The sequence below is a fragment of the Panthera leo genome, chromosome B4 (assembly GCF_018350215.1).
Source record: "Panthera leo isolate Ple1 chromosome B4, P.leo_Ple1_pat1.1, whole genome shotgun sequence".
Classification (NCBI taxonomy): domain Eukaryota; kingdom Metazoa; phylum Chordata; class Mammalia; order Carnivora; family Felidae; genus Panthera; species Panthera leo.
Genome location: NC_056685.1, coordinates 45,367,365 through 45,390,876, shown reverse-complemented (window position 1 = coordinate 45,390,876; position 23,512 = coordinate 45,367,365). Strand labels below are relative to the sequence as shown.

The 23,512-nt window shown below is 46.2% G+C and overlaps 1 protein-coding gene and 1 long non-coding RNA gene across 8 annotated transcripts in view; one reads left to right on the top strand and one right to left on the bottom strand.

The window, feature by feature from the left end:
• The window catches only part of ETV6 (ETS variant transcription factor 6), a 251,012-nt gene that overhangs the window by 28,985 nt on the left and 198,515 nt on the right, over positions 1–23,512 (bottom strand). For all 4 annotated transcript variants that reach the window (XM_042945815.1, XM_042945814.1, XM_042945813.1 and 1 more), the window contains one exon: positions 9,472–9,606. In XM_042945815.1, coding sequence (XP_042801749.1) covers positions 9,472–9,606 — 135 coding nt within the window. The remainder of the gene's footprint in view (positions 1–9,471; positions 9,607–23,512) is intronic.
• LOC122224249 lies at positions 2,436–5,800 on the top strand. 4 transcript variants are annotated; one of them, XR_006204697.1, is made up of 5 exons: positions 2,436–2,935; positions 3,024–3,184; positions 3,724–3,868; positions 4,330–4,554; positions 5,544–5,800. It is a non-coding gene; the product is annotated as an uncharacterized LOC122224249 (long non-coding RNA). The 4 variants fall into 4 exon arrangements; XR_006204694.1 differs by lacking the exon at positions 3,024–3,184 and having other exon boundaries at positions 2,436–2,930; XR_006204695.1 differs by lacking the exon at positions 3,024–3,184.

Here is a 23,512-nt window from a genome sequence, read left to right as displayed (position 1 = left end):
AGAAGATTTTTTTTGGTCTGGCCTTGATGTCTGGGTTTGTTCTTGGTGAACTGCCCAGCTGGAGAGCTGGGAAATTATCCACATTGCCCTCGGTCTGAAGGTCTTGATACGGGAGGGAAATGCGCAAGAAAGCCACACATAATTAGTCAGTGTGGGCATGGAGGGAAGGGGGCAGGGACGACCAAGGACTGGTAGGGAACCCATCCTGGTTGAAAGTGTTTTCTAATCCCAAACCTTTCTCTTCGCAGACCTCTTTTAGGTACAAATAATCCCAAACAGCCCAAATAAATTAAGACTTTAAATGTGACGAGCACAAAAAAGGTCTGATTTCTTTTGTCTTCTTTCCTTGTGCTCATTAGAAAAGTTTGTCCATTTAAAATTCATCAAAATTTGACCCAATTTAATCATGTTATAAATAATGAATAACTAGTAAACTTAAACCAACAAAAACCACCTTTGGTTAAAAGTCATGGGCTTTGCGGCACCTGGGTGGCTCAGTCGGTTAAGCATCCGACTTTGGCTCAGGTCACGATCTCACGGTTCGTGAGTTTGAGCCCCATGTCGGGCTCTGTGCTAACAGCTCGGAGACTGGAGCCTGTTTCGGATTCTGTGTCTCCCTCTCTCTCTGCCCCTGCTCTGCTTACACTCTGTCTCTCAAAAAAGTGAATAAACATAAAAAAAAAAAAAAAAGTCATGGGCTTTAAGTAGGAAATTTCCAGGGTAGAGCAAAGGCTGGAGCTTGTATCTCACACACCAGGATGACATTTCCACCACTATGCTTTCCCAAGGCCATGGGCAGCGATAAGAGAAGCTAGTCAGTGAGATGCAAATCAACAGGCCCAGCAGGTGACTTACTCAATCAGCCTCAGTCCACTGTGTTCCACATTCTCCTGAAAGGAACCACTTCCCAGCATGACTTTGTAAAAGATTAGTGGGAACCACAAATGATACGAAGAGCTATAGAGATTAAATGCTCTTGGTCTTCAGGTGCAATTCAAAATAGATTTCCTACACACGCTTAGGGTCTGTCACCCCTTGCTATGGGTTGAACTGTGCTGCCTGCCTCTTCTCCCATACCCTTCAATTCATATATTGAAGTCCCAACCCCTACTGCCTCAGAATGTGACCTTATTTAGAAATAGGGTCGTTGCAGATGTCATCACTTAAGATAAAGTCATATTAGAATGGGGGGTTCTCTAATACAATATGACTGGTGCCCTTATGAAAAGGAGAATTTGGACACATAGACAGGCACAGATTACATGAACGGAGGGGGACGGTTTTGCCACACAGTGATTACAAACTATGCGTTGAACCACATAACCTTCAGTGATGCCAACCGTATTTCAAGTAGAGTCTTGGATGAAAGAGTAAGGAAAAGTGGTCCTTGCTCTCAAGGATATAATAGTCTAATGGAGAAAAGAGACACATAAAAAAACACAAGCAAAGGCTATGGGTGCTGAATTATGAGTCAATGTGCACAGGGTGCATGCCAGGTGATGTTGAAGGCAGAGATCTACCAGTCAAGGAATACCCAAGGTGGCCAGCAGACCACCAGAAGCTAAGAGAGAGGCACAGAACAGCCTCTCCCTCCCAGCCCTCAGAAGGAACCGATCCTGCCCTCACCTTGATCTTGGACTTCTAGCCTCCAGAACTGTGAGACAATAAATCCATTGTTTAAGCCACCCAATTTGTGGTACTTTGTTTTGGTGGACCTAGCATACTAACACATCGCCCCCCGCCCCGCCGCCACCACCTGCCCCTTCCTTTTCCAAGAGGTCCCACTGAGATATTCCACTGACTTCCACCTGCCCATTTCAGTCTATTCACCTCGCAAGTTGCAACTGTCACTAAAGGGCCTGAGAAGAAAACCAGAAGTTTGGAGCGTATGATGCGCAGATGCGTGAGGTCGTAAACAATGAGTCCCACGTGAGCTCCCAGAAAACTCAAGGCAGGTGAATTGCAGGACTCTGAGGTTTCATCTTTATTTCCTGTGGGCGGGACAGCCTCCAAACAGGCTAGCCTCTGCCAGTGGCTCAGCACAGACGGCACAGAGCCAGTCTGCCAGCCTCAGTCTCAGTAAAGCCGCACAAAAGAAGTGAATGAAGAAACCAGCGGGGTCAGGTTTCAAATGAGCCAATTAGACATGTGGGGGTAAACCCTGTGAATCATTTATAGGGAGGGGGTCAGGGTGGCACAGAGATAAGTCAGAGTGCTGGAGAGGGGAAAGAGCAAGATAACAGAGGGCTTCCTGCTCTGGAGGTGAACCCCAACCGCCCCAGTCCCCTTATCTCAAAGTGCTCAGAGAGCACTTCCCCAGGGCTAAGAGGAAGTTTCTTGAAAACTTCCCAGGTACCTGGGGAGAGTTAGTCATGCATATTACGGATCTCTTGCGCTGAAGTTTCTGGTTTAATAGAGCCAGCTAGCCCCTGGCTACGGGCAGCCTCCACATGACTGGAGGACGCCAGAGGAGGTGGGGAAGGTGAGCGGGCCCTCTCTGAAGGAGACTGATGGTCTAGACAGATGAAGAGGCTCTGTGCACCACGCCAGGGCTCCACACTCTCCCGTCACAATCAAATGTTCCATCAGAGGACAAGGGTCAGAGGGTAAAAGGTCACACTGCCCCAGCCTCTGAAACATAGGAAGCAAAGCAGGACAAAGGGGCCCTAGACAGGGGGGAGGAGGAGTTAAGAGAAGAGTGGGAATGAGGAGGCCAAGGGGAAAAGGTGTTCCCTGGTGTCCCGAGGGGACAACAGGAAGTCAAGATTTGCTGGTCTTCCTCTGGGGGAACCTCATTGTCTCCAGCCAGAGCCAAGAATCACAGAATTGAAAGGGGCACAAGAGGTTAACCTTGCGGTGCTTAAATGTGAGAGGAGACAGCTGGAAGGGTCCCAACGGGGTCACGGAGGACCGACCCTGTGCCTGCTACGGTGAGGTAACAAAATATGAGCACCACTCATTTTCAAAACAGGCTGTGCCCTGCGAGCAACCGGGGTTGGTGTTTGAAATGTATTTTCCCATAGGATGTAACGCAGGGGGCCTGGTGTGCCTGTGAAGGAATTCTGTTATCAGGGCGCGGGGAGGCAGCAAGGCCCTCCCTGTGTCCGGGATGCACAAACCCGGTGTCCGCACACAGTGTGTTTAGTCACAATCACTGAAATGATTAGGACAGCTGGGATTGGAGGTAAGAGAAACAAAAACCCCGACCATTGCACAGCAATGTGAACACGCTTACGCTACCCGACTGTATGCAAAATGGCTTAGAATGGCTTAAAAATGGCTAAGATGAGGGGCTCCTGGGTGGATCAGTCGGTTAAGCGGCCCATTTCGGCTCAGGTCATCATCATCTCGCGGCCCGTGGGTTCGAGCCCTGCGTCGGGCTCCGTGCTGACAGCTCAGAGCCTGCTTCTGTTTCCGTGTCTCACTCTCTCTCTCCCCCTCCCCCATTGATGCTGTCTCTCACTGCCTTTCAAAAATGAGTAAATGCCAAAAAAATTTTTTAAAAATGGCTAAGATGATGTTATGCGTATTTAATCACAATGAAATGTTTTTTAGGTGGAAGAAAAAACCCCAACCAAACAGTGGTAAGAAATATCCAATAATGGCAATGAGTAACATTTACTGAGTGACAGCTCTTGTTCTAAGGGCATTTGCCATAGTAACTTGATTCTTTTCTTAAATCAACCATATTCAATGGGTATTGCCATTATTCTTCTTTTACAGCTGGAAACGGAGAGACAAGGAAGTTAAGCAACTTGCTTAAACTCACACAGCCGGTAAACAGGGGAGCTGGGATCTGAACCCAGATGGTCGGGATCCAGAGCCCGCGTGCACACACACACCAACCCCATTGTGCTCTCTGGCTCCGGTAAGCATTACAGGATTAACACAGATGTCAAACCCTAGCCAATGGCCTCTCTGACACCTTAATCTCATCATCACGGTTCCAGTAAGACTAGAGAATCAGGGAAGTTTTTACAGCAACCAGTAAGAGGACGGCTGGATCAGCTAAAAACTTTATCTACCCGGGTGCCTATTCAGCAGCTATCCTGAGGGGCCAGCTCCAAGGGAGCCAAAGGGCTGGTTCCCAAGGGGGTGACAGCCAGCGCTTCTGCTCTCAGAAGCCAGTGTCTGACTCCGAGCCCACACTTCTCCCAGGCTGGGGGATTTTCTTCATGCCAAGTCCATTCGTTCTGAGGCCGTCAACGATCTCTAGTGGGTTAAGGCAGTCCGAATTAGTGTGAGTTTTTAGTATGATGAGTTGTAGACATACAGCGGTATCTCAAAAGTTATCTCTGACCGTTTTGTTTGTTTGTTTCGATTTTCAAGTGCCGTGAGGCAGAAAAACTGTGAGCAGGCTTGCCGGGCACCTGCCATCCTGTACCCCAGTCAGGGGTCCTGGTCTCCCCAGTTCTTCTCATTGCCCCATCTTTGGTCCTGTTTCCAGGAATTAATGTGCACAAGACACATTAACAAAAATGTTATTTGGTTAGCTCATTCATGCTGCAATGGAATGAACACAGGCATCAGAGCGAAGCAGACCCAGGGCACTCGGTAAGTGTGTAATCTGGGGGCTCTTGGCCTCTATTTCCTCATCCATCAGGTGGGGATAACATTACCTTCCTTATAGGGTAGTTGCGAAGAGGAAATGGTTTAGACACGTTAAGAGCTTAGAACAGGGTCTGGCACACAGCAAAGACCCGATAAACGTTAGCTGTTATTTTGTCACTATGAAGCAGATTCACAGACCTCATCTTCTTTAATGATCTCATTAGAATTGTGTAAGATTTTCTTCCTCCAGAGCAGTGTTTGGGCACTCGGATTTGGTAGTAGAGAGGGGGGGTGGGGTGGAAGCGAAACATAAATAAAGCAATCACATAAATGAAAATCTGTGGGCTATCCCGGAACGCATGCCACCCCCCTCACTCCCCACGGATACATGATTTCTCTCTGTTCTCTGGGCTGTCACCGTATGCTGGTTGTACGGAGAATCGAGGTCAACTGTTGTGACATGGGAACGTTCTCACCACTTAACGATGTCTGTGTCCACCTGGTGACAAAGGGCTGCTCCAGAGCAAAACTTGTGTTTTAAAAGTGTGTCCACTGTTGCAGAAACAATCACAGCCCTGCGTGTGTGAATATTTTCAAATTAAAGTGATTAGGGGCACCTGTGTAGCTCGGTCGGTTAAGCGTCTGACTTGAGCTCAGGTCATGATCTCATGGTCCGTGAGTTCGAGCCCCGCATCAGGCTCCGTGCTGTCAGTTCAGGGCCTGGAGCCTGCTTGGGATTCTGTGTCTCCCTCTCTCTCTGCTCCTCCCCCACTCACCCTCTATGTGTCTCTCTCTCTCCAAAATGAATAAGGACTTAAAAAAATTAAAATTAAAGTGATTGAAAATCACCTCCCACTCCCTTAGATGGGGCAGAGGAGAGGGTGGGCAGAGGAGAGGGTGGGACTACAGAGCTGAAAGGGTAAGAGGATGCCCAGAGGGGTCACTGGACGACAGCACATGATAAACACAAATCTTGTTCCTTGTCCCTACAGACTTGTGCAGAGCCAGTCCTACAGGGGTGACTCTGCAGAGCCAGAAGCACATTTCATATTGCTCCCTGAGCTTTCAGGGAATCACGATTCAAGCAGTTTTACCACCAAAGGCCTATCGGCGATCGGATATACACTTTGGAACAAAGTCTTTCTTTGTAATTACTCCATGGAAGCTAAAAGTAACTGATTTCAGGACGTACGGTGTCAAAAGAAGTTGATATAACTGTGTGTGACCAAATACATTTATTTTATCATCATTTGCCGACTTGACATTTCTAAAGACATTTACCTCCTGGTTTTGGTGAACGAAGCGCTATCGATTTTCGGTTTGTCTCCTTCCTACGTCACGATCTACCTCACATCTAACTCATTCATAGCATGCTGATAAAATGAGTCACAACAATCAAAGAAAAGGGATCCGCTGGAATGGAGGCTTTCATCACGCGATAAAGGAACCGTGCCACTCTTGGTTTGACTACTCAGAGGGGTAATATCATCGGCAGTTCTTGATTAGGTGACACAAGTGAGGACAGACGTGATGTTCAGCTGTTTCTGAGCAACATCAAGCAGGACACATTTAGGTTTTTCTGGATTTTAGTTACTCAAGGCCCTGAAGGTAGATCACATGTCTTGGCCATCTTCTTATCGCCCAGGGAGACCCAGACTTTGGAGGGAATGCAGGAGTTGAGAGTGCAGGAGATTGGAGACCATTCGGGCTAATCCCTGTCCTATAGCTGGGGAAACTGAGGGCCAGAGAAGAGTAACTCAGCCCTTAAGCTTTGGCAGAATAGAGGATTAGAGCCTGCTCTCCCGACTCCAGAACCCCGCCCTTTCAAAAATGTCATCTAAGCTGACCACGCGTGCTGGCTTGTCTGGGGTGGTCCTGGCTCATGCCCATTGCCCAGCATACTTGCTGGGAGTCCTGTTCCACCGTCGCAGTGGCTCGCTAGGGGCGAGAAATTCTAATGTATAACGCTGCGTTCTCGTAAGTACGCAGGGGAAGAGAGTGGCAATCCTGGCTCTCTAGACCCAGGAGGACATCAGGAGTCTGCTCTGCCCACCTGGAAGCAGTATCATGGCCCACCTCTCCCCTCAGGGCCTGGAGGGGAGCCTCTGAGCCCTAACACCAACCTCCTAGCTTCTGGCACCGCCACATGGCTGCCCGGTGTGATTTCAATGTCACGTACTCAGATGGGGGATCTACGGGGGAACGGTTGTGAGATTCACCAAGATCTGTCTGTATGGCGAGATCAGTTCCCATTGCGCAGCGATGGATGTCTGAGTTGGTAAAGTCGGTGGGAGGGATGAGGCGAAGTCGCGCGGGGTGAATGGAACGCTGTCTTTGCGCCTCCCTGTGCCAGGCCATTGAGGGGCCGATCGGTTCTCCTCCGCAATGTCCCTGTTGTCCTTCCATTCTGTCATATTATCTCTGTGTCACGTCAACAGCAACATACTTTTCCAAAGGACTGTATCCCCAATTATGGGGAACAGATCGTTGGGGGTTAGAGTATTTGATATGTATAATTTCACTCTAGAGCCTCTTCTTTCAGGACCAGAGCTTTCTGTGTGCTAACAGATGTCTGTATTAGTGTTTTACCATTCACAAGCAAGCATAACAGTATTCATTCTAGAGATCACTCATGTTGAGCTGGATGTGTCCTTCTTTTTGGTGGAGAAAAGGGAAAGAGGCGGGAGGTGTTCGGAGGTAGGGAACTTGTACCAGTCCGTTCCCCTCTCTAGAGGGTCCCCTTGTTACCAGTGGCAGTCTGGGGACAGGCAGCCTCTTCACATCACCTCCATGCCTTGTAGAGCGCTTCTCATTTGACACCATCTGACAAAGACCTAAACCGCCCTTCTCGTGTGTCCACCTGTTCACCTGAGAGAACGCGCCCTGCGTCTGAACAGGCCTGCGCCCTCAGGTGTTGTTTGCTGGCTGAGAGCTTTAAGGAATGGTCTCTGAGAACACACTACTTTTTAAGAGCTGAGACAGAGCTCATCACTGGTCTGCAGGGTGATGAAGCCCTTGACCTTGGTCTCATTAACTCCATTCTTTTACCCACTGAGTGGTCACGACCACCATCCGAACACTTGAGAGCACAGCTCCTTACGGCGTATGCAGTGGTGCGTCTGTATTTACTTAGCCTGACAGCAGCTGTGAGAGGCAGTGAGCCCAGCTTTCTCTATTGATCAGCCCCGGCAAATGAGAACAGCGACACGCTAACTTCTGAGTCAAATCAGACCAAGGAGAAGGGAGGAAGGAGAGACCATTAAGCCTCCAATCACATCTGGGAATAAAAAGAGGAACAGGAATTCCAAATGGGTTTTTTTTTTTTTTTAAAGGGGGGGGGGGAGGGAAAAAAAAAAGCCCATCCCTCACCTTTTGTATCTGAAGAGGCAAGCTAGGTAATACAGTTCTTGCCTTAATGTCAAGCTTCAGTAAACCCACCTCCTCCTCTGGAATCGCTGCTGGCAATGACGAAAGCCGGAAATGTACAAGGCAGGAAGCGCAAAAGGACGGAGAACCCGAATTGTTGGGGGTTGGGGAGTGCGGCGGCTAAATGAAGCCAGAGTAGAACAGGAGGAAGAAAGGACGGGAGAGAAACAGGCAAGGAGCAGGCAAGCAACGCTCATTTACTCTCCATCAGGAAAGCAAGGGGCCCTGCTGTGAAGCGCTTGGCTCCAGGAAGCGATGGCGGTCACCCGGAGTCAGGCTGTCTTTTGTGAAGTGTTAATTAAGAAAACAAATAACTTCTCATTTTTTGGTTTGCCAACAACAAAACAAAACTATTAGCCCTGCCCTTGAAGATGCCCACTCGATTTAAGGAAATACCCCCAAGGCACCAGGGATTCAGACCCCTAGTAAATCAGGTCCTAAGAGAAAGCACAAGTTTAAAAGTGTTACTTTGGGTCCCCACGTCTGTTGTCTAACTGATCCGTGGAGGGAAGAACATGGACATAACGTTCCTCAGAGGCACGAGGCATCGCCGTTCAACGGAATAGGGCACAAAGTAAGATTTTAATAACGGGTTTCTGCACCCAAACACCTGCTTTAGAACAAGGTCCGGGGCCCCAGGTCAATTCTGGCCTTTTTTTCTGTTTTCTACTGACGATTTTATGACCACTGGGGCTTACTGGAGAAGTGGAGCACTGGGTACATCTGAAGTAGGCACTTAGGCTGAGCACACCGCAAGGAACCACCTTTGGTGCACGAAGGTGGAACCCCTGGTCCATCAGAGTTCACAGGGTTGGAGTCCCCCAACTCTTAGTACCCTCTACTCACAAATTTTCAAAGACCCCCTTATGCTCCTTCACTAAAGTCCTTTACACTCAGGTCCGATATAACCTCCTTGGACTAACTCTGCCAAAGGAAAGTGTTGATTATTGTTGAAACCGGGTGATGGCTCACAGGGGTTTATTTACTTTATTTTCTCTATTTGGGAGAAATCTCTACTGTCTGATATTTTCTAGAACAAAAGGCTGGTGTGTGGGCAGGGGGAAGATAAGCTCTATAACCCAAGTCATCTGACGGCTCTTTGTTCCAGGGGCTCACTCCACCCTACCTCTTCTGCCTAGAGGGTTCCCCACTTTATCCTTGCTTATCAGAATTCTGCTGCACCATCAAGGAAGCCTCCAGAAGCACCTGCTTTATGAGGCTGCCCCTGATGCCTGCGCCTGGATGTAATTTCCCCTCCCAGTCTCTCTTCATGGTGCCTACTATTACAGCTGTGCTTTGATATACATGGATCTATGCATCTCATTTCTTTATGAATTGTGGAGAACCAAGATTCCGTCCTATTCACCTTGGCATCAATACATGTTTGTTCAATGATGAACCAATCACATGAATAGGAACAACGCATCCAATAAACGATGAAACCTTTTGGATTGTCTAACCCTGATGAAAGGAAAGAAAAGGTTCCTCTGGTACCTTCTTCATGGTTCTGATGCAGTAGGACTTCTGGCTGTGTGTGTATAGAGTTTCCGGGGTGGAAGAAGGGTGAAAAAAGAATCCGAGGTTTCCTCTGCTTCAGAATATGCTGAAGGAGTTCATAGAGCACATCACCTGGGAAGAAAACGGAAAGAGAACTAGAGCAAAGGGAATATTTTAGTTAACACACTGGGCTTCGACTCTATGGGTGGCAATGACGTAATGGTCGGCCAGATGTGCATGGAGCACACAGGGGAAACTCCTAAGGTTGGAGCCATGGGCTCGTTTTTTTAATTGGACTTTTTAAATTATGAAAGGAATATACAAAAAATGCTTAAAAAATGCTGAAAACGAGAGAACGGGAAGCACCTATAATCCCATCGCGCAGAGAAAGAAATCCTGTTACCACTATCTATGGTTTTATAGTGAGAATCAGGCTTGTGCTAGAGTTTTGTATGTCTCTTTTTCTCTCCACATTATTGAACGGCTCCACTAGCTGCAAAATGACAGCCCATCGCAGGAAGGTACCGGACTTTGTTGGACATTTCCACGATTGCAATTTGTTGCTATCATTCTTGCGAAAAATATTTTCCTATCAATCTTTGCTTGCATTTCTGATTAACCAAAGAAGAACGATGAAGTCATTAAGTATGAAAATTTTTGATGCTCCACTGGCAATTCATAGCTTCCGACAGGAAAAAAACAAAACAAAAACCTTTCAAACCCATCCCAACCCTAGGCAGGAAGAGAATGAGTATGAAAAACGCACAACCCCAGTCAGAGGGGCTAACTATTAAAGATACCCTGTAAAGAACCGGCACATTCTGGGATGCTCCCCTCCTTTAAAAATACACACAGGCATCGCTCCAAGGTTCTACAGGCCTCTAGAAGATCATCTCTAGATGTCAGCCCCTCGCAGAGGATGGTGGGGGCTGGTCTGAACTAGGTGCCTCTGTTCTGATATATTTGGTATTTAAAATGTCCACTGAGTAGTTAATTAGCAAAACAAAACCTCCCCAACCCCCCCAAAAACCTGTCATGGTCTTGTCCCACCTCTTTGGCTTAGATTCAAGTTCAAAAATGCAGGTGGGTGCTCAAAACCCCTTAGGGGTGGGTGATGAATCTTTAAAATACCACAGGCTTCTGACTGTCCCCCTACGCCCTTCCAAATACAGATATGCAGGCAGTCAACAATTGTACCAGACAATGGGCTTTTGTCTCTAATTTTAGCCATTTTTAACAGATACTTTAATGAACCACTTGATTTAACTGCATATTTTGGGCTATTGCTGAATTATTTTTTTCTTTTAAACTCTGTCTGAACCCGAGAAACGCTCCATATTAGTTTCTTTCTTTCTGCAAACCCTTTGTACCAAATAAAGTTCAAGATCGCTGTGTTCTAAGGGACTCCTGAGGTGCCTTTGTGTCTTTGCTTTGATTCTGTTCCTTCCTCTACCTTTGAGTGTTGGTTGTCATTAACATTATTACTTAGTGACACTATTTACTATTATGATGAAATAAAGCACAAGCCTTTAAAGAGCTGAAGACAAGCATGTCACTTGGGAATTTCCTTTTGATGACACGGGTGAGAAGATGCAGAGGTGTCGTGAGCCAGACTTTTACAAATGTTCCGTGTCAGGTAGAACCGTGGTGCACATGACTGTGTTTTCTGAGCTCAGGAGGCCTGGAGCCCATCTAATCTGAACCTAGTAGTCATGGTAATGTCGTCTCTGATGCGATGAGAATATAGAGCCTGAAATACGGTCCTATTTTAATGATTCATATTTTAATCGCGTACAAAAATAAGTCCCTAATCAACACTTTGTTTCTTCGGGTTTACTGTAATGTCTTCCTGAACTTTTCTTAATTTACACGGCCTCACACCCGCTGGGTTTTATCCTGTGGGTTTCAGCAATGCTTTATTTCGGTAGTACGCAGAAGAGAAAACGAACACACTGAAAAATGTGTTCCTGATGATTACTATTACTAAAAAAAATGGTCAGTAATTAGTGTATCCATTTTGGAAGAGGAGGCCAGGAAATATAAATTTAGTGTCTGTGAGGGTGTTCAACTTTGTTCGTTCAGAGAGGCAGGCTGATGTGGCGGGGAAGGCACGGACGTGCAGATGCGGCCGCCTGGGCTTGCGTCCCAGCCCCTCTGCACCAGGTGACCTTGAGCAAGTCCCTGAACTTCCCTGTGAGATGCAAACAGCATCTGCCTTGGAAGTCTGCTGGGAGGGTTCGAGGAGGGAGCAGGTGAGGTACGTGTGTTCATGCTGGCCCCTCCTCGGGAGTGCCTCCCCGGGCTGCAGATGTCCCGCTGTGAGAAGGTTAAAGACTCTTCTGCTGGGAGGTGGTCAAAGCCAGGGCAGGTCACTTCTTTTTGTGTTTCCACTTCTCTATGTACATATAGAAAGTGAGGCAATAAAGCAGAATGGGGAAGAGTCTATGCTCTGGAGTCAGACTGGTGCCTTGGGCATGCTCTTCACTCTCTCTAGTTCTCAGTTTCCTGGTCTTTAAAATGGTCACGTTAATAACTGCCTCGTAGAATCAGTGTGAGGACTGGATGAGGCAATCCCTGTGAAAAGCACATCACGGCGACCAGCAAATAGTAATAACTCAGCAAACACTAGCTGGTTTTGTGACCACCACTGTCCTCACCACCATCATTATTGATATTATTAAAGTGGCACAGGGCAGACCTGTGGACCCTTGAGGCACTCTCACGGGGAGAACAAAGAAGGGGTGTGTGGGTCATGGTCATTGTTATGTTCTCCCTCCAGAAAAGAAAAAGGTTAAGGGAGGCCATTCACCCATATTGGCTTCTCCAACACCTCCCCCTGGCCCGGTGGGCAGCCCCACGGAAGGACTGGCAGGTTCTCTGCCCCAGACCTGCCCAGCCTTCTGTGCTGGCTCTCTTCTGTCTCTCATCCCACAGCTGGCAAAGGGAGCCAGGCAGAGAAGGTTCCTATCTGTGCAAAAGAAAGCAGGGGAGGGGTGAATCGAGTGGAACTCTGCCAGTTCCTTACCTAAACCATAAGCCCGTTATGAGAACCAGTAAGGTAACATTTGTAAGTGCCACCTGGGACGGCTGACTAATGGGTGTGAAAATTTAACTCTAAGACCATAGAGTACGGCCATAGATGGATCAGTCCATTCACAGACATGTTTCCTCAGCAACCAGGGGCTCAGTCGGGGAATGTGGCTGGCTTAGCACAAATGTATCACTACTACGGGGGAAAAACCAACTTACTGTGCATGCCCTGTGTATGCGTGGTTGGCAGTAACAGTGTGTGCCCGATAACAGCTTGCAATCTTAGAAAGGATTCTAGAGGTTACTTCGATCGACTCAAACTTGTGTTCAGTAGAAGTCCCCTGCCTCCCCTTCCCCTGCCAAGAAGTAGCTTTGGCTGAGCACTTCCAGTGATGGGCAGCTGGCCACTAACATAAGCAAACCATTTTTGGACAGCTCGAGTTGATAGGAAGTTCTTCTGTTGTTAAGTTGGAACCTGGCTTCCCCTGCAATCTCATGGACCTCAGTTCCTAGTTTTGGCTCTGGAACAACACAGAACATGTGTCTTGTCTACAACAGCTTTCCACATAAATAAAGGCGGCCTCCCATCCTATCCCATCTCCCCTGCCTCCTATTCCCTTCGACACCCAGCCTGTTCTCTTGCTACACTCTTAAAATATTCACATACTGGGGCGCCTGGGTGGCTCAGTCGGTTAAGCGTCCGACTTCGGCTCAGGTCACGATCTCACAGTCTGTGAGTTCGAGCCCCGCGTCGGGCTCTGGGCTGATGGCTCAGAGCCTGGAGCCTGCTTCCGATTCTGTGTCTCCCTCTCTCTCTGCCCCTCCCCCATTCATGCTCTGTCTCTCTCTGTCTCAAAAATAAATTAAAAAAAAAAAAAAAAAAAAAAAAACGTTAAAAATATTCACATACACAGAAGATCATATCTAAAAAGTAATACTAACAAAAAGATCTCTGGATTAAAAAAAAAGACATTTAAAAATAAGTTATACTTGGGGCACCTGGGTGGCTCAGTCGGTTAAGCGTCCGACTTTGGCTCAGGTCATGATCTCACAGTTTATGGGTTCGAGCCCCATGTTGGGCTCTGGGCTGACAGCCCAGATCCTGGAGCCTGCTTCAAATTCTGTGTCTCCCTCTCTCTCTGCCCGCACCCCCCCCCCCATTTTGTCTGTCTCTTAAAAATAAATTAACATTAAAAATTTTTTTTAAAAATATATGTTATATTTATTTGCCTGCTGAAAATAAAGAGTGTGAGCCATAGCACTGCATATTTAACTTAGCTAATGACCACTGGCTTGAATTCAAAAGCACCTGTCAAAAAATTCTTGGCCCATTTAATTCGTGATAAATCTTCTCTGTCTCCCCAGAAAAGAAATACCCGGTACCGACTGTAAAAGGTGCTGTTATCGTACTAAACAATGGAACCAAGGCTATTGTTTAAGGGGCAGTAGCTCTGGTTGGTTTCTCTATGTATCTTCGTGCATACATACATAGTTCATGGACGCACATTTACGTGCAAAGTAGAGTTGCCAGGAAGCTAGTTGAGCTTCAAGGCTTTTACCTGCATAGGCTCCCGGGAGGAGCCCTAGACCTACTTGTGTCCCCCAGATTATAAGCTTCAGGCCCCATAAGACCTAGATGTACTCCTGGGTACATGCACACATGTGACGTGTGCTGTACTTGTATGCACACACACACACAGCACATATGCACACACACGTATACAGCACAGAAACCCACACGCTCCACATACATATAATTTTGCATCGGTGGTCTTGATGGTGAAAAGCCAGGCATCTACTTTGAGAATAAATTCTTTTTTAGTATTTAGTGTTTATAATATTTATAAATAGTATTTATTTATACAGGATTAGTATAAAGTATGCAGCATGCAGTATATATACAGTAATAGTATTTATAAATACAATTTATACTGAATTGTATTTAGTACAGTACAAATTTTATATGTAATTTGTTTCAAACAGGTAAGTAGAGAGAGTAAACAAACCTGCTACAAGCTGCCTGCTCAACGTAACTCGTGTCTGAAGGCTGAGAACATACAAATGCTATTTGGGGGGCTAAAGTCATCTCTGTTTCCTTCCTATTAGAGGGAAGAGCTTGGGCTCTGGATCAAAGAAGTCCCAAGTTCAAACCCTGGTTCCTCTACTTGTCAGCTGCATGCCCCCGGGGAAATATCTTTTCTCAGTGAGGCTTAACTCATGGCTTATTTAACCTTCTTTTGTCTCAAGTGAGAACAATGCCACAGACTTGGCTGGGCTGCTAGGAAGACAGGTGAGATGATGTGGACAGGCAGCAGCCCTGTGTCTGCGATAATGTGGGCCCAAGAGGTGGCACCCCTTGTGACTGTGAGAATTAGTAACACACGTGTCTCAAAAAATCTGGAAACTATTTGCTTTGCTTCAACAGTTGTGTATTTAAAGTGCATATACAATGCATGAAGTCACATTTGTATATGTCGAGTATGTTTTCTTCCAGTTGACATCATGTCACATAGACATTTCTAGTTCAGTCTCTCTCTCTAGTTCACAGTTGTATCTTCAGCCTCTTTCTATGGGATTCTTCCTTTAGCATTTGAGCAGTGTCAGGTTTTCCTGTTTTCTACACACACGCATGCACACGCACACACCCGTAGTCCTCATCTTCCCCTCCAACTACTGCTGTTTTTCTGGTTGCATCACAGCCAAGCTTGTCTGAGGGACTGACCAGCTCTGCTATCTCCACGACTCTCCCCTTCGACTGCTGACCTCATCAGGGGAGGATGGTCGGTACCTGGGGACTCTGACTTTCAGCAACATTCAGCAGCAGCACTCACTACCTGCCTCCTTCTAGAACATTCCATGGCTTCAGACGTTCCCCTCCTGGATTTTTTTCCTACCTCTCTGCGCTTCCTCCTCCAACCCTGCACTATTAAGTCTCCCTAGGCTCACACGAGTCTTTCTCCCCAGTAATCTCATCTCCTCCCGTGGCCTCAATCAGCCTGTCTATGCTAAATCTACTCCAGCCAGGAATTTCTTCTCAACTCCAGAACCTTCCGCTATCTCCTAGATACTTCCTCTTGCGTGACATACGGACACCACACGCTTAATGTGTCCAGGGTAAGTCTTTACGACCCACATGGTGTTTCCTAGTCCAGCGAATGCCCAGTTGATCAGGCCAGAAACCTGGGAGTCATGCTTAATTAACTCCTCTCCTTCTCTCATCTAGCATCAGTCACCAAGACTTTCAGACTCTACCTTCTCAATAGCCCTGGCATCATCCCCTGCTGGTTCTGTCCTACTTCAAGTTACCACCTTTGCTCCTGGATGCCAGCCAAGCCAACCACCCCACATCCATTCTTCACACTTTGTACCTTTGCACGCATCCCAGTCTCTGCTTAAAATGCAGAATGGCTTCTACCTGTCTTTAAAACAACCTTTAGAACCACGAACATGATCTGCAAGGCCCTATAATCTACTGAAGAAATAATAAGTGACTCAATGAATAGTCGTAGAGTCACAGTACATTCCTTTATATTTACATTCTCCAAGTTTATGTAGCAAGTCCCATACTGTGGGTGGCTTGGGCATTTCCACGTTTTATAAACAGGATTGCTAAGGGTATCTTTTCTTTCCCCCCACTGGACTGCATCCTTGGGATATTTTCTTTCTTTTCTTTTTTTTTTGAGAAGAGAGAAAGAGAGAGAGAGTGTGTGAGTAGGGAAAGGGCAGAGAGAGAGAGACAGAGAGGGAGACACAGAATCCGAAGCAGGCTCCAGGCTCTGAGCTGTCAGCACAGAGCCCGACACAGGCCTCAAACTCAAAACCGTGAGATCATGACCCAAGTCGAAGTCTGATGACGCCCAACTGACTAAGGAGCCCCTGGGATATTTTCTCAAAATAGTATCATCAGTAAAAGGGTTTTGGTCACTCTTTTTCCCCCCACTTTTTATTTAAATCCAAGTCAGTTAACATATCGTATAATAATGATTTCAGGAATAGAACTTGGTGATTCATCACTTACATTATAACATCCAGTGCTCATCCCAAAAAATACCCTCCTTAATGCCCATCCCCCCCCTCCACCCTCCACTGATGGGGATCAGTAACCCTCAGTTTGTTCTCTGTATTTAAGAGTCTTTTGGGGCACCTGGGTGGCTCAGTCAGTTAAGAGTCCTACTTTGGCTCAGGTCATGATCTTGTGGTTCATGAGTCTGAGCCCAGCATAGGGCTCTGTGCTGACAGCTCAGAGCCTGGAGCCTGCTTCAGATTCTGTCTCCCTCGCTCTCTGCCCCTCCCCTGCTCATGATCTGTCTCTCTCAAAAATAAAAATAAACATTAAAAAAAAAGTCTCTTATGGTTTGCCTCCCTCTCTGTTTTTATCTTATTTTTTTCTTCCCTTCTCTTATGTTCATCTGTTTTGTTTCTTAAATTCCACAGATGAGTGAAATCATATGATATTTGTCTTCCTCTGACTGACTTATTTTGAGTTTTGATCACTCTTAAAGTTCTTAGACACTACTTGTTCTCCAGAAGGCTGGGACCCTTGCACGATGTCATCTCCTGTGCTACCCACAGCCCGTCCCCCCGGGGCTTTGCATCACTTAACTTCTCAAGTTCGGTAGATTTAAAGCAGAATTTTAACATTCTTAAAATGTGCACTTTTCAGGGGATGATTTACTATGTACATATCCTCATGTGAAGATTATCTGAAGTAACACATTCTTAAATTTGCAAACTGTTCTCTTTTCTCTTTCTCTTCTGTTTTTATTCAGAGATTTTGGTTTCCTTTTGACCAATTCTTAAAACACAAAGGGGGCAAGGCTGGGAGGGATGCTTTTCAGATTTGTCATCAAATTCTCTCTGCTGGGTCCTCTCGGCCTCCAGTAGATGTTCAGGATGAAGTCCACGGCCTCAGTTCGTTCAGTCTCGGTGTGTGTTCAGCAGGGAGAACGCCAAGGCTGGTGCTGGTCTATTGAGGTCCCACTGGAGGCCACGATAGGCCCCTCCCATCAGGGCACAGCTTTGCTTTTGAACTCTGTTAGACCTTATTTTCTGAAAATTCCATTCAATCCATTTTTGTAGGCTGATTAAAGTACAGGCCTTTGTATTTAGTACAGAGTGATTTCTGTAACCATAACCATAAGCTAGTCTTTTACTTAGGAACCAATATTTGAGAGTTAGCTTGGTATCTGTGTCTCAAGACACAGAGATCCCGAGAAAAAGGGTGCAGGTTGTGGGAAAACGTGAACACTGCATTTAAGGCAAGAATAAATCAGTTAGAAAAGAGATATAGTGAGACAACTGCCTTTAGCGGATGCAGAACACAGAGGGGTATTACAGATAAACCAAAAACTAAGCATGTGAGAAAATACGAATATTGTAAAATGAGTAGGTGCTTTGTTACAGGACGTGTGGTCTGTTTTACAGGTGATAATGCCATGCTGTCTGGCACAGGGATCGGTCATCACTACCACTTTACAAATGGGACAAGGGAAGAGCTAAGAAATTAAAAGACTTTTCTGTAACTGGCTTCTTAACCATTTCTCTGATGTGTAGATGCTTTTTTTTCCCCTGCTCTGTTCACAGACACAAGGAGTATAGCCAACTCTCGGTGTCTCAGTCAAGGGTCACGCTTCCTGCAACTCCCACACTTCGGGACCATAATTCCCCTCCGTGACCAATACCCTCAGTTTCTGCAACTTGATTCTAAAATAGCCAGCTGACCCAACCATTCAACCCAGCAAATGCACCTACGGTTGCTTAACAGAAATGAATAAGCAAGTCGGTCCGAGGAGGAACGTTATGAAGATACAGATCAGTATTTTTCGTTTAACCTTGAAAGGGAATTTTACTATATTTGGAGGTCACAAGCGAAGCGTATTTCCCCAAACAAAGGTTCTGGTGCGTTGGAGAGGGAAGAAATAATTTGCCACATCACATTCTGGTACACTGGAAGACTAATTTGCTTTGTAAATCCACCATACGTTTTTTGCTGAATTGAATTGAAGGAGCTTTGAAAAGATGCTTATTTTCCATTTTTTAGCATCAGTAGAGAGTCTAACATGAATTGAACTGAAAATATCTTGTGGCTTTTGTGGCTGTTGTTCTTATAAATAATGTGTACGTAAATCTATTCCATCTTGATGTCTAACGGTGGATAACTCTAAAAGAGTTAATATCAATGTTAACTTCTCTGTTCCTTATTCTCAAGTCTCAAAGAGGTCAAATAGTCAAATATCCCTTTGAATTTAAATCATCCCAGACCATTTAAGGCAGTTACTATCTAGTAGCTCAAAGAGTAGGTAAGATTATCCCGTACAGGTAAAATTTTTATAAAGTTAAGATTCCTCTGCATTTTTTCCTTAGTTTTGCAAATGTTATAAATTCACATCTTGTGTCCCCTACCTGGGAGAATATTCCAAAGAAAATATCCCATGTATCTTCAGCCTTACCATCTTCTGTTTGGAGATAATATGTTATTTAAAGCACATTCTAAATGTTCCCCGCTTTATTCTAGAGGTTGAACATGGAGAACTCTTGTCCTGGAAATGGACAAGACAGGTGTAGTTTGTGAAACGGGTCAAAGAATGTAGAGTTCAGAGAGGCTACCATATTTGGACCTACGATATATTAATATTTCAGGTCATTAAAATTCATTGGACACTGTTCCCTCCTCTCTACATTTGAAATGGGTTGTGTTGGGGAATGTTATGTCCATATACAGACCGCATAATTCTGGGTGGGGCCAGGCAGGAAATAAGGTTGGGAGGAAGCTATAAACATCCAATTCACGGTGACGGGGCAACCAGATACTTTTGCTTATTCCAGCGGCTCCATGACTAGTGAGAAGCTGCTGCTGATTCATCTGAGGCAGCAAAAAACATTCAAAGAAAGACAGAAAAAAACTGACCGAAGTATCAGTTTTACAAGACATATAGGTTGAAGGGGATCAAAGTATTTATTCATTGCCTGTAGGGTAGGAGATTGTACTATGTCATAGAAGCTTAATATTGTTTCCTGGTTGAGGTTGGGCCTAACTGTTAAGAGCCGAAGGGGGCTTTGGATCCATATGGTAGAAATCCCATTTTACAGATGAGGAAAATAGGGGCCAAAGAAGTACTGTGACCTGCGGATGAGCCACGTATAGAACGTGGGCCTCCAGACATCTACTATATCAAACGCTAAACCAGAAAGCCCATGTCAGAAGAAGCAGTGGCAAATGCTACATGGGAACACTGAAGAAGATTTTCTATTTACACCTTGTCCCTACCCGAGGAGAATCCGAGTAGGTAGATCATGCCTCACTACCCTGCTACGCGGCCACTCCACGCGAACGTCTCCTGAACTCTTTCGCAGCTCGTTTCCAAACCCTCTGACAATATCCCTCTTTTTGTGGTCAGTTTTCTTGCAGCCCCTCCTGGCAGGTATCACCTTGAAATTCTGTCCACGGCTTTCTGGTCGATGCCTTAATTAAATTACCTGCAGTATATATTTCTCTTTACCCCCAGCTCAACACAATAGGGGTAATGCTCACGTCTACTATTCCCAGCTCTGGCCTGGCTCCGGTCTCAGATTTCCAGCAGCAGAACAGGATGAATCTTTTTGGATACCGTGGCATTGCTGGGCCAAAATGAATCTTACTGCTTCCTGCAGATGAGCCCCTCTTCTTAGCTAACCATTCCGTGCCTGAAGTACTGTTATTTTATTCTCATCGATCTAGTTCTGGATTTCAATGTCTCCAATTAGGACTGTAGCTATAGCATCCTAACTGGTTTTCCTGTTTTTAGTGACCAAATGAGTCTACCCTATGCACTGACAGCCAAGGTCTGCTCCAAAGGGAGGGCTCCAATTCTGTTATTGATCAAAACTCGTCAGTGGTTTCCCATGCCCTGCCAAATAAAATCCGAGCTTCTTAACGCGGGCTTTAAGGGACTCATGTGTTGGGTCATCATTCGATCAATATTGAGTGCCAACTGGATGGTGCAGACAGGCCAGCTTGACAAGACACAACCCTTACCCAAATGAACTCCCTCCTCTAGTAGAGGGATGCAGAACAGAAAGCAATCCTATAAAACATGGTGTGTGTGTGTGTGTTTGTGTGTGTGTGTGTGTGTGTGTGTGTGTCAGGAGCCATGACAGAATTAGGGTATGCTCTGCGACATAAGAGGAACAGCACCTAGCCCAGACTGAGGTGGGAAGAGGTGGAGGAAAAGGAAGGCAGGCAGGGCACAATCAGGGAAGCAGGGATGTGAAGCAGGGAAAGCTTTCCCGGAGAAGGTCAGCAGAACTTCTAATAGGAAAAGGCATTCGGCCAAGTGGGGAAGGGGTGATGAGTGACGATGAACACTGTTTCAGGCAGGATGGAATCTGTGTGGCCTTATGTCTGAACCCCATTGGCACATGAACTGGCCTACGGCTCCTCCTTAACACCTTTCCTTACCTCTACCTTAGGTTCCTTTCCAAGCTTTCAAAGTCCCGGCTCCATTACCATACCCTTGAGCTGCATTTGACAATCCAGCCAGAAATTGCCTCTGCGATGCCTGAACCTCCTTAGCCCGCACTTCTGTAACTCTAGCATGGAGGTGCTCAGAGAATACGCATGGAATGAATTTCTACTGCCACCTACCTGGGGTCTAAGCACCTCAGGCCCAGCGAGTGCACTGGCTTTATCCGGTCTCCTACCTCCCGCCTCTTCCATTCATCAGATGGGCTACTTCACGTCATCCAGATACATTAAGATAGTGCTGCCCCAGTTGCCTGGAATGTTCTTCTCTCCCCACCTTCTCCGTTCTATCCATCCTTCGTGTTCCAAATCAACTCCCTTCCTTCTCTCCTAAGCCCCATCCTGCTCTGCCCTTTCCTTTCTCCAGCTTCCTTTTGCCTCTAGGTTCAATGCAATCCTATCCAGCAGGACAGTGGGAGCCTGTCTATATTCCACATGGCCCACTCTGGCAAAGACCTGACAAAATGGCAGGGGACTACTGGTAGGCTTTTGCCTATCCTGGCTTCCAGTTTTGAGCAGAGAGAACCCACTTTCTAAGTAAAGCGGAGAGAGACCTCTAGGGAGAAAAAGAAATCAGCAACGAAAAGGAGTACCTGAGATATGATGGTTGGGGGGATTTACAGACTCAGGGAGTCTTAGCCCCGGCTAAGGGCTAAGTCAAATCCAGTCAAAACATATCACTGTGTTTTCCCTCGTTTGCCTGACACGAGTGGTTTTTCTGGAACACACTAAAGAGTTAAAAGTTCTTTTCCTCCAGAGAGGTAGCTTTGCTCCTTTGAGTATACCTTTGAGGTTCCACTGGAACAGAAAAGGTAAGTATTTTTGCATTAAAAGGGACTATTTAGGGGTGCCTGGGTGGCTCAGTCGATTGGGCATCCGGCCTCCGCTCCGGTCATGATCTCGTGGTCCGTGGGTTCAAGCCCTGCGTTGGGTTCTGTGCTGACAGCTCAGAGCCTGGAGCCTGCTTCAGATTCTGTGTCCCCCACCCCCCTCCCCTGCTCATGCTCCGTCTCTCTCTCTCCCAAAAATAAATAAATATTAAGAAAAAGGGGACTATTTAGTTTCCTTTTAGGCTAGCTTTATTTATTTATATAGTTGTTTTAATTTTCTTACCCTGAGACTACAGAAAGAATCAATGATTTGAGACAAAACGTTTCAGGTATGGCTGGGTCCATTCCTTTATAAAATGTTAAAAATGATCTGTTTTTCAGAGATGTGAACTTTCGAGTTTCAATAACTTCTATACTTCTCAGGGAAACTTCCCTTTATCATTTCCTCATATAAACGGTTTGCAGCGATTGGGAAAAGCGGGGGAGATACTGTTCTATATCCTTACCTCACGCCCTGTGATGGGGATGTTTCCTCACGACAGTTAGTTTACTAACTTCTGGCAGGCCTCCAGGAGTAAGTAAGGGTTAACTATGGAGTAAATAAGGGAACTATGCCAAGACCTTACACAGGATCTCTGCCCTTTGTCAAGACAAAGAGAGTCTCCACCAGACAAGGTATATCAAAGTTGGCCACAAAGAGGCTTGAGACAAGGAGCGCCTGTTGGTACCTGAATAACTAGCCCCTCAAAAGGCAAAAGTTCCCCATTTCACATACGGGGTTCCCAAATAACTATCTCCTAAGTATCCATAAAGTTTAAGAAGTGAAATTAGAAAGTTCATTTGAAGTCTTACACCTATGTCAGAAATACATTTTGTAGGTACAAACGCTCTTTGCTGAATCAAATCTTCCTATGCGGTCTTCGGAGCCCTTATGTTGACAAAACTGCCCGGTTAGAGGAGCCTGGGAAATCTTCCACTTGCCCTTTTCAGGATTTCTATAAGCTACAGGATGCCATACTTCAAAAAATTCAGTACTCTTGGGGCACCAGGGTGGCTCAGTCGGTTAAGCGTCCGACTCTCGATTTCAAGCTCAGGTCACGATCTCACGGTTTGTGGGTTCGAGCCCCACATCGGGCTCTGAGCTGACAGTGCAGAGCCCACTTGAGATTCTCTCTCTCTGCCCCTCCCTTGCTTGCGCTCGCGTGCACTCTCTCTCTGTCCCTCTCTCAAGATAAAGAAATAAGCTTAAAAAAGAAAAATCAGTACTTCCAAAGGAAATCACCCAAAGCCCTTTATTTCTACACTTGCCGTGGCTCCTAGGACCTCCACCTCTTCCCATCCTTATCTTCTGTTTCCCTCACGTCTTCTTCCCTTTCTACTCCATCTACCTGAGCAAGGGCTCACGCCCCTTCTTCCTGTGTCTTTGGTTTTAACTGAGCAGTTCACCACCTACACTCACTCTCAAGCATCACTTTCAAAAGTTTCCAGAATCAGGAGCAAGGCAGAGTCAAAGGGCCGGAATGCATTTTCTCCTTGATTTGGTGGCACAACTAGACCCCTTAAGCTCCTTGAGGACCCTGTGGGTCCTTCTCCCGACCTTCAAAGTTTCCCCTCGATCTGGAAATTCTTCCTCTTTTCCCCTCCAGTGGACTTAGTCAGCAAAATCTTTCCTCTATGA